This window comes from Hippopotamus amphibius, chromosome 10 (genome assembly GCF_030028045.1).
Source record: "Hippopotamus amphibius kiboko isolate mHipAmp2 chromosome 10, mHipAmp2.hap2, whole genome shotgun sequence".
NCBI lineage: Eukaryota > Metazoa > Chordata > Mammalia > Artiodactyla > Hippopotamidae > Hippopotamus > Hippopotamus amphibius.
The window spans coordinates 6,038,380-6,054,031 of record NC_080195.1 but is presented as its reverse complement, the minus strand read 5'-3'; the positions used below and the strand labels follow the sequence as shown (position 1 = coordinate 6,054,031).

Sequence of the window (15,652 nt, the reverse complement as noted above, 5' to 3'; positions counted from 1 at the left end):
CCAACACTTGTTACTGCTTCTCTTTTTAATAACAGCCATTCTAACAGGTGTGAGGTGATATCTCATTGTGGTTTTGACTTGTTTTCCCCTAATGATGAGTGAAGTTGACTGCCTTTTCATGGACCTGTTGGCCATTTGTATGCCTTCTTTGGAAAACTGTCTATTCAGGTCCTTGGTCCATTTGGGTTTTTTCTTTTTTGCTATTGAGTTGTATGAGTTCTGCGTGTATTTTGGATATTAATCCCTTATCATATATATGATTTGCAAATATTTTCTCCCATTCAGTAGGTTGCCTTCTCATTTTGTTGATGGTTTCCTTTGCTGTGCAGAAGCTTTTTAGTTTGATGTACACCTTGTTTATTTTTGCTTTTGCTGCTTTTGCTTTTGGTGTCAATGACTATCTTATTATCTGTTTTACATCATTTGTAGAACACATTTCCTCCTAAAACTTTTATGTATTCACTTGTTTACTTATTGATTACCTCTCCCTGCCCTCTGTCCGAGAAGAATTTGCCTGGTTTGCTCTAGCTGCATTCCTAGTGCCTAGTGATGTTTGGCCAACAGAAGAGATGCTGTTAACATTATTGAAAGAATGAACCGTCGGGCTATTGCTTAACATTCAAGTAACTTTTAATTTTTGCTCTCACAAATAATGCTGCAGCAAATAGCTCACATATAAAAACTTGACTAATGACCTAATCATTTCCTAAGGCTTTATCTAATTCCTGTATTTTTTTACTACTTGAACTTCATCTATTCCTGAACAACTTTGGAAAGAAATATTATTAAAGATGGCTCGGTACCAATGGAGCTCTCATCTGATTAGTGTTACAACTATGGTAACTTTAAGTTGGCCTGCTTAAAGATATAAATGCACTTCCTGTACTTTTAGGGATGAATAGGTTTGTAAGTTTTAAAGTATTCAGTGTTTTAGGTTACCTATGGTGGGTATTGTGAAAGTGTCTAAAGAACCTGATAGAAAAAAAACTGCTATATAAGTTAGACATTCAGTGGAAGAGTCTATAAATACAATGCATGTATGAAGATGCCATTTTGCACATCAGTGATCTTCTCTACTTGATGAATTATCTATATGGGATCTTAAGCATAATACAGAATAATGAACTATTTATAGGGATTAATTTGGTAATACATTCTTATTATATTTTCAATTCAATATTATGAGATAGTACTCTTACAGTGAGTTGGACCATAAATTACTCTACTTTTAGAGTGGTTAATATATTAGTGCATTACATTTAATGGTTAAAGAAAGATGCTAGTGGCATGTACAAGTTATCATATAATTGTTCAGAAAAATCTGAAATTACATCAGTGTCATCATACAGAGTGTGACGGACTCAGATTTTGTGCACTGACACTCGGTGTTATTTAATAAACATTTCCTGTGAAAAGAATCATAATATTTTATATTTATGTAGCATAATTTTCAAAGCACTTTAAGATGTTCACATTTAAAATAATACTTAGTATAAGTTTAATTAATGTTCATGTCACTATTTAATCATGTAATTTTCGATGCATATTTTGAAACACAGCTTTTTGGTGAATTCTGTAATGAACTGTCACCTAAGTTTATTTGTATTAACTTCTAAATCAGGGTAATTTTTAGTTTGTTTTAGTCTTTAATGACACACAAACTTTCTTCATAGGTGTTTTAGATGAATACTTTTAGCTTAATTTTCCTAAATATTCAAGTCATAAAATGTCACCATTAAACTTAAGATATATGCAAACATTAAAAAAAATTGTTTTGCCTGCATCCACTTTCTTACCTTCCTGACTTCTTAGAGGAATACTTTGACCTACCTGATAAATTCTTCTTCTTTAGGAGGAAATAAAAGACAATAGGGACCAAAGACTAAGATTCATAGGAGGAATCTGGGAGTGAGAATCTTAGCAACACGCACAGGGTGGTCAAGAGGTAGATGGCAAGACAAAAGGTGCATTTAGAAGGCTGGCTCCTGTCTTCTGGGGAACAGGAAGTGAAAAACATGTGACATAGTGAAATTGCATTTTGATTGCCGGATATTTCCTCAATCTTGAGAAATGGACTACAGAAAATCTTACTCAGTATCGTGGGAAATTAATTGGTTTAAAGATTAGTACTATTGTTTCTTAAATTTTCAATAAACTACAACACTATTAGCAATTAAAAGGAATTTTTACTCCAGAGTAAAACACTAATTTTTTTTTTACTCTTAACTGAAATGAGTTGGTATTTCAAGATAATAAAAATTCAGGAAACATTTAATAAGTGGTTACTAAGTGCCAGAGAGGTGTGCAGTAACTTGAGAATTCAAAGATGAGGGAGACTCATTCTGGTACGTGGAAGCATGTGGAGACCCAGTCCATTTCATAAGGTCCTGCACTAAGAAAGAGGAAAAAGCAGAATGTGGAAAAGGGCTTATACATTTGAGCTGAGATCTGAAAGATGGGAAAATGTTCTCTGGACAGGCAATGTGGGCAAACTGAAAAATTAGTGAAAGCAAAGGCAAGATACCAAAGAGCCTGAGGAGTTTGGGAAAAGGCAATTCTCTCGGTGTGTCTGGAGCACAAGATGACAGGGAGACAGAGACAGGAAGATCATGAAAGGGTGTCACACGATGAGGCTGGATGTTAATATTAAGGAATGAGGAGCAACTGAAGATGGGAAATTTCAGATCTGCATTACAGATGATTGATCACACTGCAGCATAAATTAGAGGGAGTCATGACAGAGGCAAAGAGAATATTCAGAGGCTATTTTAATAGCTTAGGTGAGAAGGATATGAAGAAGAGAGTAAAAGAGAGAAAATACCAGAATCAGTCCTGGTCACCTAGGGTGTAGGATGTGAGTAGGAGAGGGGGTCAGTGATAACTCTCACATCTGTGGTTTAGACGAATGGTTAGCAGGTGACACTGACACACTGGCTCTGGGTTTAAGAAGACTGGACTTGGACTTAAGACGCGTATGGCACCTCTACAGGGAAAAAATCAGAAGGCTATTGGCTGTACAGATTGGGAACTGATAAGAGATGTCTGGATGGAGCCAGGACGTGAAACAAACTAGTGATAAAGGTGCTTATCCCAAGACTATCTCAAAATATGTTATATCCGCACTATTGTTTAGAAGATTTTTCGATGTGGACCATTTTTAAAGTCTTTACTGAATTTGTGACAATACTGCTTCTGTTTCATGTTTTGGTTTTTTGGCTGCGAGGCATGTGGGATCTTAGCTCCCTGACCAGGGATTGAACCCGCAGCCCTCTCCATTGGAAGGTGACATCTTAACCACTGGAGCCCCGGGGAAGTCCCTGCACTATTTTTAATAGAATGATCTCTAATGAACTACTCATTTCTTCAACTAAGACAATTTTCTTATATCAAATGTTACTGAGCAAGGTTTGAAACAAACGAATAAATGAATTCCATTTATTAATACGGGAATATTGTTTAAAAGATTTAAGAGCTACTTGCTTGCCACTCATAAAACGGGACCTTTAATTCCTAAAGAAATTCTTTTTGATGAATAGCATCAAAACAGGATTATTAAATCAATTAAGATTTTGCTAATAACTTTACATTATGATATGAACATTTTCTAAAAGCTTGACTTGTAAAACCAACAGTTTAAATAGTAACAAAATATTCAATAAAATACTAATATCGATACAATTATAGCATTAAGCTTTTCATGCGACAGGAATTTCAAATGAAGTGTTAATTAAATATTAATTCTACCTGATGAAATGAAAAGCTGAGAAGCAGCAGCATTCTCTCACCTGATAAACATAGATGGCCAGGGTAGCGCAGTAGGCAAACCTGTCTCCGCTGGCAGCGCACACGTCTCTGTTCCACGGCTGACACCCGGCAGCCAGCAGTCCCACTTGCCTTACCTGGGACATGTTTGCCTTGAGAAATAAATTCGGAGGCATATAGTCATTTCCATTACACAATAAGCTTCCTCTTCATTGTTTCACATCTGTTTTCCTCAATCCTTATCTTTATACCCTGAAAAAACTTTCTACTAGCACTATCAATCTCAGAGTATACTTTCAGAGGACAGGAGTCGACATCTCCCAATGGCAACGGACATCAAAGCAGGTCATTTCAATGAGAGGAGCAGGAGATTATAAAATAAATGACAACCGACATCTGACCAAGGGCTGGGGATCCTACCAGGAGTGACAGGGACCAGAGCGAAGAGAGAGCCTTTGCATATCCTATCCAAAGGGTCCAGGACCCCTGGAGAAGGCCACTCCATGTCGCCAGATTTCTGGAACTTCCCAAAGAAATGGAAATATCCAGAATTTTACGTAAATGTACCATTTTTTATACACTGGCAATTTCTTCAAGGCAGCAAGTTCAAGTGTAAAACGCTGTGAGCCAATACAATATAGGGAGGATTGCGACCTCTGTCTCAGAACGTCTGTCTTCACGTTGACGCTCTGTCCTCACAAACTATGTGAGGTCCACCGGGCAGGGATACAAGCCGGGTTAACAGCAGTGTTCACTGTGAAGAGGGGACAGGGCAAGCCGGACATCCCAGGGTGTAAATCGTTCATGTGGCCGGGCAGAGGACTTCAGAGTGAGCGAGCCCAGAGGCAGTCACATTACCTCTCATTTATTTATGAAGCTGCTTTCGTCTATATATCGTTTCTATTTCATATTCCTGCTTCCTGGAAAGATCGCTTCTGTTTTCCTCTTCTCTTTCTTCTCCAGTGTTTACTATTTTCATCCTATGAAGTCCTCTTATCTGCGTGGAACTAGTGATATATTTCCCCCCAAAAGTAAATAATTTGCAGTGAAAACTGGTATGATAAAAAAAAAACAAACGGTGCTATCAACCTCTGTGTGTTTACAAGTATAAGAAACTGCTACAAATATCTGCTTTCTTCTCCTAATGACACCTAGCATCCTGGACAAATAAAAACAGATATACACTTTTTTTCCCAATTAGTAATGTCACAACAATATTACTTTTCACTGAAAATACACATTATTTCAACCACGTGTAGATTAAATAGACTTTTATAGTTTATCCCTGGGATGAATGATTACTATTAATAACGTTTGTGCGTAAGTAAAAGTGCTTTCTGATTTATGTTTAAACAGATTTTGAGTTTACATTTGGAAAAGAAACATAAGAGAAAGATTTTTAAGTAAACAGGTAAAATGGAGTCATTTAATTTTCACTTTCTTCTATTTTTACGTTTAAAAAATTAATAAACTTTACTTTTAGCGCAGTTTTTGGTTTACAGCAAAACTGAGTAGAAATTACAGGGATTTTCATTCACCCCCCCCCCGAAGCCCCTCCAACACGCACAACCTCCCCCACTATCAACACCCCCCCCAGAAGGGACCTTTGTTATCATGATGAACCTACACTGACACCTCCTTATCACCCATTAGGGTCCACTCTTGGTGGCGCACATCCTGTGGGTTTTGACAAATGCATAGTAACATGTATCCACCACTGTAGTCTCCGATAGAGTAGATTCACTGCCCTAAAATCCTCTGTGCTCTGCCTGTTCATCCCTCTCTCCCGCCTAACTGCTGATAACCACTGATCTTTTTAACTGTCTCCATAGTTCTGCCTTTTCCAGAACACAGCTGGAAATCATACAGTATGGTATCTTTCCAGATCGGTTTCTTACTTAGTAATACGTAGTCAATGTTCCTCCATGTCTTTTCATGGCTTGATAGCTCATTTCTTTTTAGTGCCAAATAACAGTCAATTGTTTGGATAGACCGCGGTTTATTTATCCGTTCACCTATTGCAGGTCATCTTGGTTGCTCGCAAGATTTGGCAATTATAGATAAAGCCCCTGTAAACATCTGTGTGCAGGGTTTTGTCTGGACACAACTTCTCAGTTCATTTAGGTAAATAAGAAGGCGTGGGAAAGCAGGAGATTGCTGGGTCCTGGTAAGGGTATGTTTATTTGGTAACAAACTCTCCAATTGTCTTCCAAAGAGTCTGCCCCATTTTGCATTCCCACCAGCAGTGAATGAGAGTCCCTGCGGCTGGACATCCGCACCATGCCTTGGTGTTGTCAGTGTTTGATGGCCATTCTAACAGGCATGTAGTAGTAGCTCATTGCTGTTTTAATTTGCAATTCCCTAATAATTTAAATTGCAATTCCCAACATCCCTATGATGTTGGGCATCTTTCCATAAGCTTACATGTCATCTATCTTCTTCAGTGAGGTGCCTTTTCAAGACTTTTGCCATTTTATTTTTATTGAAGTATAGCTGATTTACACAATGTTGTGTTAGTTTCAGGTGTATGGCAAAGTGACTCAGTTATACATATATGGATTCTTTTTCAGATTCTTTTACATTATAGGTTATTACAGGATATTGACTACAGTTTTCTGTGCTATGCAGTAGGTCCTTATTTTTTTTTTAATTGGGTTGTTTGTCTTCTTATTGAATTTTAAGAGTTCTCCACACATTCTGGGTAACAGTTATTGGATGGTCTTTGGCAAATATTTTCTCCAATTCTGTTGCCTGTCTTCTTATTCTCTTGACATTGTCTTTCACAAAGGAGAATTTCTTAATTTCATAAGTTTAGCATTCAATTATTATTATTATTATTTTATTTTTGGCTGCATTGGGTCTTTGTTGCTGCACACGGGCTTTCTCTAGTTGTGGAGAGCGGGGGCTACTCTGTTGTGGTGCGCAGGTTTCCCATTGTGGTGGCTTCTCTGGTTGCTGAGCACGGGTTCTAGGTGCACAGGCTTCAGTAGTTGTGGCACGTGGGCTCAGCAGTTGTGGCTCACAGGCTCTAGAGCGCAGGCTCAGTAGTTGTGGCACATGGGCTCAGTTGCTCCATGGCCTGTGGCATCCTCCCGGACCAGGGCTCGAACCCGTGTCCCCTGCATTGGCAGGAGGATTCTTAACCCCTGCGCCACCAGGGAAGCCCCCGCATTCAATTATTTACTTCATGGATCATCCCTTTGGTGTTGAATCTAAGATATTACGGAAAAACCCAAATGAACTTTTGGCCAACCCAATATTTTGTTAGATTTAAACCTCAGTATTTCATTTTTGGGATGCTACTGTAAATGGTAATGTGTTTTAAATCTCACATTTTCCACTTGTTCACTGTGGGCACACAGGAAAGTGATCGACTTTCGTATATTAATCTTGTATCATGAAATCTTGCTATGATAGCTATATTGGTACCAGGAGATTTTTTTTCTATATCGATACTAAAGTCATCTGTGAACAAAGGGAGTTTGATTTCCTCATGTCAATCTGTATACCTTTTATTTCCTTTTCTTGTCTAGTTACATTACTTAGGCCTTCGGTATAATGTTGAAAAGCAATGGTGAGAGCAGACATCCCTGCCTTGTTCCTGATCTTAACAGGAGAACTTCAAGTTTCTTACCATTAAGTATGATGTTAGTTATAGGCTTTTTGTTCTTTCTTTACCAAGTTGAGGAAGTTACCCTCTATTCCTAGGTTGCTGAGAGTTCTCATCATGAAGGAGTGTTGGATTTTGTCAAATGATTTTCAGCACATATTGATACATAGGTCTATTCAGGTCTAGATACAAGTCTATACAGATTGTCTTGTGTGAGTTTTGGCAAACTGTGTCTTAAAAGAATTGGTCTGTTTCATCTAGGTTATCAAATTTGTGGGCACAGAATTATTGACAGTATTCTTTACTATCCTTGTAATGTCCATAGGATCTGTAGTGCTACCTCTTCTTTCACTACTAATATTACTAATATAATCCTTCTCTTTTCTTCTTCTATATTAGTCTGGCTGAAGTCGTATAAGTTTTATTGATCTTTTCAAAGAAGCAGCTTTTAGTTCTGTTGCTTTTCTCTATTGAGTCTCTATTTTCAACTTCATTAATTTCTAGCCTAATTTTTATTATTTCTTTATTCTGCTCACTTTGGACTCAATTTGCTCTTCTTTTTCTAGTGTCCCAAGGCAGAAGCTTAGAGGATTGATTTCAGATTTTCCTTTTCCTCTAATAAATGCATTAAATGATATGAATTTCCCTCCAAGCACTGATCTTGCTGCCTCCCATAAATTTCATTGAATTGTATTCTCAATTTCATTTAAGTCAAAATAATTTTCAGTTTCTCTTGAGAGTTCTTCTTTGATCCATGTGTTAACTAGAAGAGTGCTGTCTAATCTCTAAGTATTTGTGGGTTTTCTAGTTATCTTTCTGTTACCAATATCTAGTTTAGTTCCATTGTTTTGACAGCAGACACTGTATTATTTCTCTACTTTTAAATTTGTAAAGGTGTGTTTTTGGTCCAGAATATGGTCTAGTCTGTGAATGTTCCTTGTTAGCTTGAGAAGACTGTGTTGTTGGCTGTTGTTGAATGAAGTAGCCTATAGATGTCAATTATATCCAGTTGACAGAAGGTGCTGTTGAGTTCAGCTATGTCCCTACTAATTTTCCGCCTGCTAGATCTGTTATGCTCTGATAGAGGGATATTAAAGTCTCCAACTATAACAGTGGGTTCATCTCTTTCTCCTTGTACTTCTATCAGTTTTGCCTCATGTATTGTGATGCTCTGTTATTAGGGGAATACATGTTAAGGATTGTTATGTCTTCTTGGAATATTGACCCCTTTATTATTATGTAATGTCCCTCTTTATCCCTGATAACTTTCCTTGCTCTGAAGTCTGCTCCATCTGAAATTAAGATAAACATGCCTACTTCTTTTGATTAGTGTTAGCATGGTATACTTTCTCCATCCCTTTACTTTTAATCTATATGTGCCTTTATATTTAATGTGAATTTCTTGTAGAAAACATAATTGGGCCTTGTTTTTTGATCCACTTTGACAAATTCTGTCTTTTAATGGGTACATTTAGATCATCAACATTCAAGGTGATTACTGATATAGCTGGATTAATATCTACTACATATTTACTGTTTGATTTTGTTGCCCTGTTCTTTGTTCCTGTTTTTGTCTCCCACACTTTTTCTTCCTTTTGTTGTTTCAAATGAGTACTTTGTATGATTCAGTTTTTTCTCCTTTCCTTTTTTAAATTAATTTTTATTGTAGTATAGTCGATTTACAATGTTGTGTCAGTTTCAGGTGTACAGCAAAGTGAATCAGTTATACATATACACATGTCCACTCTTTTTTAGATTCTTTTCCCATACAGGTCATTACACAGCATTGAGCAGAGCTCCCTGTGCTCTACAGTAGGTTCTTATTAGTTATCTATTTTATATATTTCAGTGTGTATATGTCAATCCCAATCTCCCAATGTATCCCTCCCCTCTACCTTTCCCCCCTTGGTAATCGTAAGTTTTTTCTCCTTTCTTAGCATAGCAATTATACCTCATTTTTTAAAAATTTAGGTGCTTGTCCCAGACTTTGCAATATACCTTTACAACTAATCCAAGTCTACTTTCAAACAACACTATTCTACCTCTTGGGTAGTTAGTACCTTATAATAACAAAATATCCCTCTTTCCCATCTCTTGTATCATTGATGTTATTCATTTCACTTACACATAAGCATACCTGTACAGATGTGTATGTGTGTGTGTGTGTGTGTGTGTGTGTGTATACACAGAAGCTTACATAATCAAATACATTGTTGCTATTTTCATTTTGAACAAAATGTTATTTGTTAGATCAATTAAGAATAAGAAAATGAAAGTTTTTATTTTACCATCACTTAGGCATTCTCCACTGTTCTCCCTTTGTTTATGAAGATCTGAAATTCTGACCTATGTAATCTTCCTTCTCTCTGAAGAACTTTTTTTTAAACATTTCTTGCAGGGCAGGTTCACTGGTAACAAATTCCCCAATTTCTGTTTGTCTAAGAGAGTCTTTATTTCTCTTTCACTTTTGAAGGAACAGAATTCTAGATTGGTGTTTTATTTCTCTCAGCACTTTAAATGTTTCATTCTACTCTCTTCTTGCTTGCATGGTTTCTGAGAAATGGATGTAATTCTGACCCTTCCTCCTCTATAAGCAGTGTTTATTTCCTCTGGCTTCTTTAAAGATTTCTCTTTGCATTTGATTTTCTGAAGTTTGGATATGATTTTCCTAAGTGTATTTTTTTGGCATTTACCCTGCTTAGTGTTCTCTAAACTTCATGGATCTGTGGTTGGGTGTCTGATGTTAATTTTAAGAAATTCTAAGTCATTATTGTTTTAATGTTTGCTTCTGTCCCTTTCTTTCTTCTTCTGGTATTGCCATTATGCGTATGAAAATGTAATTGTACATTTGTAGTTGCCCGACAGTTCTTGGACATTCTGTTCTGTAATGTTCTCATTTTTTTCTCTTTGCTTTTTCAGTTTTGGAAGTTTCTATTGTCATATCCTCAAGCTCAGAGATTCTTTACTCAATCATGTCCAGTCTACTCATGAACCCATAAAAGGCATTCTTCATTTCTGTTACAGTGGTTCTGATCTCTGGTACTTCTTGTTGATTGTTTCTTAGAATTTCCATCTCTCTGTTTAAATTATCCATCTGTTTCTGCATGTTGTCTGCTTTTTCCACTAAAGCCCTTAGCATACTAATCATACTGCAAAAAAAAATATTGGTCAGATAAATTCCAACATCCCTGCCATATCTGACTTTGGTGCTGATGTTTGTTTAATCTCTTTAAACTGTGCTTTATTATTTTTTAGTGTGCCTTGTAATTTTCTGTGGAAAGGAGGACATGAGGTTACTGGCTAAAAGGAGCTGTGGTAAGCAGGCCTTCAGTAACGTAATCGTAAGTTGTGGGAGGACAGAAAGCGTTCTGCAGTCCTATGATTAGGTCTCTGTCTTCTGACGAACCCGCGCCTGTAAAATGGTAATTTCACCAGTGTTCTCAGGGATTTTTCTCCCCAAGGTGGGTCAGGACAGCTGGCTACCAGGGGCAGGTATTTCCCTTCCCGCAGGTAGGTGAGGTGCTGATATACTCTCTGCAGATCAGGCTCTGGTAAAATAGTTTCACCTGACGGCAGCCTCGTTAAGAAGAAGAGGGTTCTGACATATTTCAAAACAATTCCCTTTCCTCTTCCTTTGCCAGAAGCATGATGGGGTCTTTCTCTGGTATTTACTGTGAAAACCTGGTAGAGGTCCTGGAGTTAAAACTCAGAAAAGCTGGAGGCCTCCTTCTTGCTGGGTCCCCTGGAGTTTTTAACTCTCAGACTTGGTATGTGAGCCCTCACAATGCATCAATTCCTCTGTGACTCAGGGTCCCACAAGGCTTCTGTGTGGGCTTCTGTGCTGCCACGCGGTGCTTCTCTTCACGTGCCTGTCTGCCTCTGCAGTGTGGGGCAGTGGCTCGCCGTGGGACCTCACTTCACTTATGAATCTAAGAAAAGTTGATTTTTCAGTTTTCATTTTTTTGTTTTGTTTTAGGCCAGCGTGAAGGCTTCTAAGCTCCTTACATGCCAAATGGGAAACTGAAAGTCCCTCTGCAAACTCTTTTTTTAATTGAAAACAAATAAATTACTTCTAAATCCATGCCAATACCTTTTTATTTTATCAGTTTATCTTGATGTACTTCTTTTTAGTTTCTAAATTCAGATAATATTAGCATTTCGCTATTGTCATACAATTTGGCATGCCTTGGTATATTCCTAAGCAGCTTTTATGTCTTGTATGCCAACAACTTAAATCCTTCATAATTCAGAGTTGAATAATTTGTCCAAACCAGACATTAAAATTATAAACAGGAAAAAACTAAATGGCAGCTTCTTAAAAAAATTAGGGTTTTGAATGAAATATTAAAAAATCATACATCATTAAACATATGAATACTATTGCATCTATAAATCTGAATTATGTATTTAAATTGCTAGTATTTGAAACTTCTACATTTTTTTCAAAAGTATCATAATATATATATATCAAATATTATGTGGTCTTTATTTAGTGATATCTACAGTTGCCGAGGAGATAAAAAGAAATTCCAGAGGTTTTTGGATATCACTGTAGGCAGCATGAATGGTTATACAATTACTGGTTCTGCATTACTGAAAATAGGAAATGTTCAACTGAAGGTCCATTTCAAAATATATGTTTATATTTTAAATATAAATCCTACAAAATATGTCACATATAGGTAATCAAATATATTTTAACTGTATGTGACAGGTTATTTTATATTTCAGATAAATATTATATACCCGTTTATCTAAAGAATATGTTTCATTTTTATGGGTGAACCACCTAAGAATGTCCATGTCCATTCTAAAGATTTCCTGTTTCAGAAAACAACATCTTTTTGGCCCAGAAACAACATACATGCTTTAAAGATGAAGTACTAAACCTTGCAGTTCACTGAATAATGCAATTTAGAAAGGATTCAGGAAGAAAGTCTGAGCATTGTGTCACCTCACATGCAACTGACATCGTCAGCAGCCTAGCAACTACAGCCCTACAGAGATGTTATTTTTATTTTTTTAACCTAAATTCTATTTCTGGTCTCAATCTTATATTATATGAAATACACAACACATACATTATAATACATTATAATTCCAGGGCGTGTAAGTGTATGAAATGTAAAAAAGCAAGTTATAAGAGTACATTTGCATAAGATTTGTGTAACAATAAAGCTCACCTCTGAATATGCAAGATTATGGTATGGCATAATCATGAAATTTAAATACAGCTAGAGTTACAACACTGCCAAGAATAAAATTATAAAACTAAGTTAAAGTCAAGTTCATATGCATGTGCTGTGTGTGTCTGTAGAAATACATACATATGCCACAAATATTAATTATATCAAAGTATAACGGCCCTTTCAGTGATCTAAAGATAAATCTCATACTTGAATGTGATTTTTCAAATACTACATTCCTAAACTATAATTTTTAGCTCAAAAACCAATTTATCTTTTCTGGTAAACATTAAAAAAATAACTATGGAAAAATCGGGTACTCTGAAGGCTGACTATATAGGGTTTATATGCACACACATATCATCTGAAAAATTATAAGCTGGAATTTAAGGAGAAATTAAACAATCATGTTTCAATTTTCATTATTTAGAGTAAGATGTTTCATGTCATCTAAGGCTGTATGAGAGCTGATCAAAACTCGAGCCAAGAAAAGCTCAAACTCATGAAGAGGATATGGTAATTCTAGGGTTGAACTCCATCTATACGTAAGAACAGCGATTGTTTTAATATGTTTTAGAGCAAAGAATTCACTTGTAAAGGCCACAGCATATTACAGGGCAGATTGGGGTCCCATGGAGGAAAAGATTTGGAATCCTCACCACCTCCATGAGCTGCCTCAGAATCACTATAAAGGGACACACAATTTTGGCAAAAAGCATTTTCTTAAAATCAGTCACCTCCTCCCCCCACGTTAGATCACCATCCCTTTCCTTTCCGATAGAGGAATATATGGACCACACTTAAAAAAAAGCTTTCTGTTTGAACATCAGAATGCACTGTTTATTACATTTAAAACACACACACACAATACAAAAAAAAGGACGCTGGCCTTAGAGCACACGTGTGCGTGTGTGTGTGTGTGTGTGTCCAGTGCAACTTCAAATCCTGCTATTAAACTCATAAGCTGAAATATTTCTGTCATTTATGGATAAGGCTGGAATTCAGGATGGAAAGCTACCCGCTAGTTCTCAACCTGCCTTCTGAAGAATGCCTTAGGAGTCACAACATGAGGGTATCCTCCAGAGTTCGATGTTTACTGGCTCCAGAGACGTTTACCAGCTTGTTTCACAGCTGAAAAAAAAAGTCTGAAGCAAAAAACCCAAGAGGCTTAAACTGCTGAGGATTTACAGCTAAAAAGATAATTTAAAAGAAGCAGGATGCTGAGAAAATATCCTTGATGGATGTGATTAGAACAGCACCCCGAAGAAGTAAGGAGGAAGAAGAATCCAGTGCTGCTTATCTTCAGCAGTATACACCCTCAGACAACAACCGGGGAAAAGCTGGTCAAACCACATAAAGATATTCTGGCTCTTGCGTTCCACTCATTAATGAAAAGAAAAAGCCACAAACTGCTTTCATTTAAATAATCAAGAAATCTTTCATTTAAAAGGTGAACATAATCAAAGAGAAATCCTATGTTATTCTAAACTAAATCCATTTTGATAAGGTGATTTTAAAATGGCAGTGTTCTGCTATTGCAATAATAGATCAGAATAGCTATGCTATGTAAAAGTTGCCATAGTAACTAGGCAAATCCCTTCGAAACATAATTAATTGCCTAAAAATTTATCAAATGGAACATGGCACTCTTCTTCAGAACATTTTTCATTTCCTTTTACGATATTATTATAATACGTGGTATTATCACACATATTACTATCATGAAATTATGTAAAATGACTTTCTTGAAATTACTGCTATTTTCATACATTAACCTCATTAGAAAGAATCCTATTTTATCTTTAAAGCCTAAAGACCATCTGAAAACATTAAGAATCCATCTGAAACCAGGACAGTAAAAAAAAAAAAACAACAGCTTTTCTTCAATATATAATTAGGACTATCCTTATATAGTATCTTCTTACCTCTGCTTGCAAGTCTATCAGATAACTATCCCATTGACCCTCAGAATCTTGCCATGCAAAAATGTCCACAATATAAATGACACAGACAGACAGCTGCATGAGAAGTAAAGCAGGAAAAAATTACAGAAAATTATAATTACAACAGAAATATATCTTACTCTTTGTAGTCCTTCATACCAATCATCTTGCTCAAACCAGTGTGAAACGTAAGTCATCCAAGCCATAGACTGTTCCTACTTTTAATCAAGGCAATTGGAAACCGGCATCAGAATAGTCAGCACCTAAAGTAACAATAATGTGTTTCAACCAAATGGGTTTACCAAACTCTGCCTTAGGCAACGCTGTTCAGCACAAGAAGCTAGAAGTACACACACATTTCAGCTGAAAGAGTTTTAATAATTTATACACAACAGTATCTGTAAAAATAATGCTACACTGGAAAATGCAAACCTATAGTCAAATAAGAAATCAAACAATAATTTGATTATTGTCTGTTGTACAGTACTAGAGAATGCCATGACAAATCTTTTATTAGCCCTTCAGTTTTTATTCTAAAACCATCTTGGATTTAACTTTTGCAAGAAATAGGCAAATTATTCCTAAAAGTTACCAAGTTAAAAATAAGAAATCCAGAAAACCCACAAAAAACAACAGGAAGCAGAAAATTAGTTCCGTTTTCAATCTCAGGAGGTGGACATAAAACTAGAATAGAGACTCCAGGTGAAAAGGGGTACAAGGGCAAGGCCAATCCTATACTTAGATTTGCTTCCAGCTCCACACTTGAGAGCTAAATCCTTTTACGGTTAACTGATGGCCAATTACCTAAGTGCTTCGAAAAGTTTAGAGACAGAACATCACTTAATAGAGTGCAAATATGTCCAACAGAGAATCAAAATCACACGAATCTGACTTCATTTTAGTTTCACTCACTTCTGGAAGAAATTGTTTACTCGCCATACTAAACAAGAGATTTCTTGGTGTCTTGGAGAATATTTGGACTTCAAAACATCCTCTATAAAGTTTAGGTACTTCGTCCAACATTTAATAGGTTCTAAGTGATCTTTTCCTGCCCAAACTCATCAAACCCTTATACCTCAGTGGAGAAAAAAAGGAAGGAAGGAAGGAGGGAAGGAAGGAAGGGAGGAAGGAAGGGAGGAGAGGGACGGAAA

At 36.5% G+C, this 15,652-nt stretch overlaps 1 protein-coding gene across 2 annotated transcripts in view; it reads right to left on the bottom strand.

Annotated features, from left to right (window-relative positions):
• WDR17 (WD repeat domain 17) overlaps nt 1-14,707 on the bottom strand; it is a 65,548-nt gene extending 50,841 nt beyond the window's left edge. For both annotated transcript variants that reach the window (XM_057697180.1, XM_057697181.1), the window contains exons 1-2: nt 14,642-14,707; nt 3,786-3,914 (exon numbers count right to left, since the gene is read on the bottom strand). In XM_057697180.1, the coding sequence (XP_057553163.1) occupies nt 3,786-3,914; nt 14,642-14,707 (195 nt within the window). The remainder of the gene's footprint in view (nt 1-3,785; nt 3,915-14,641) is intronic.
• Between the last annotated feature and the right edge of the window lie 945 nt (nt 14,708-15,652).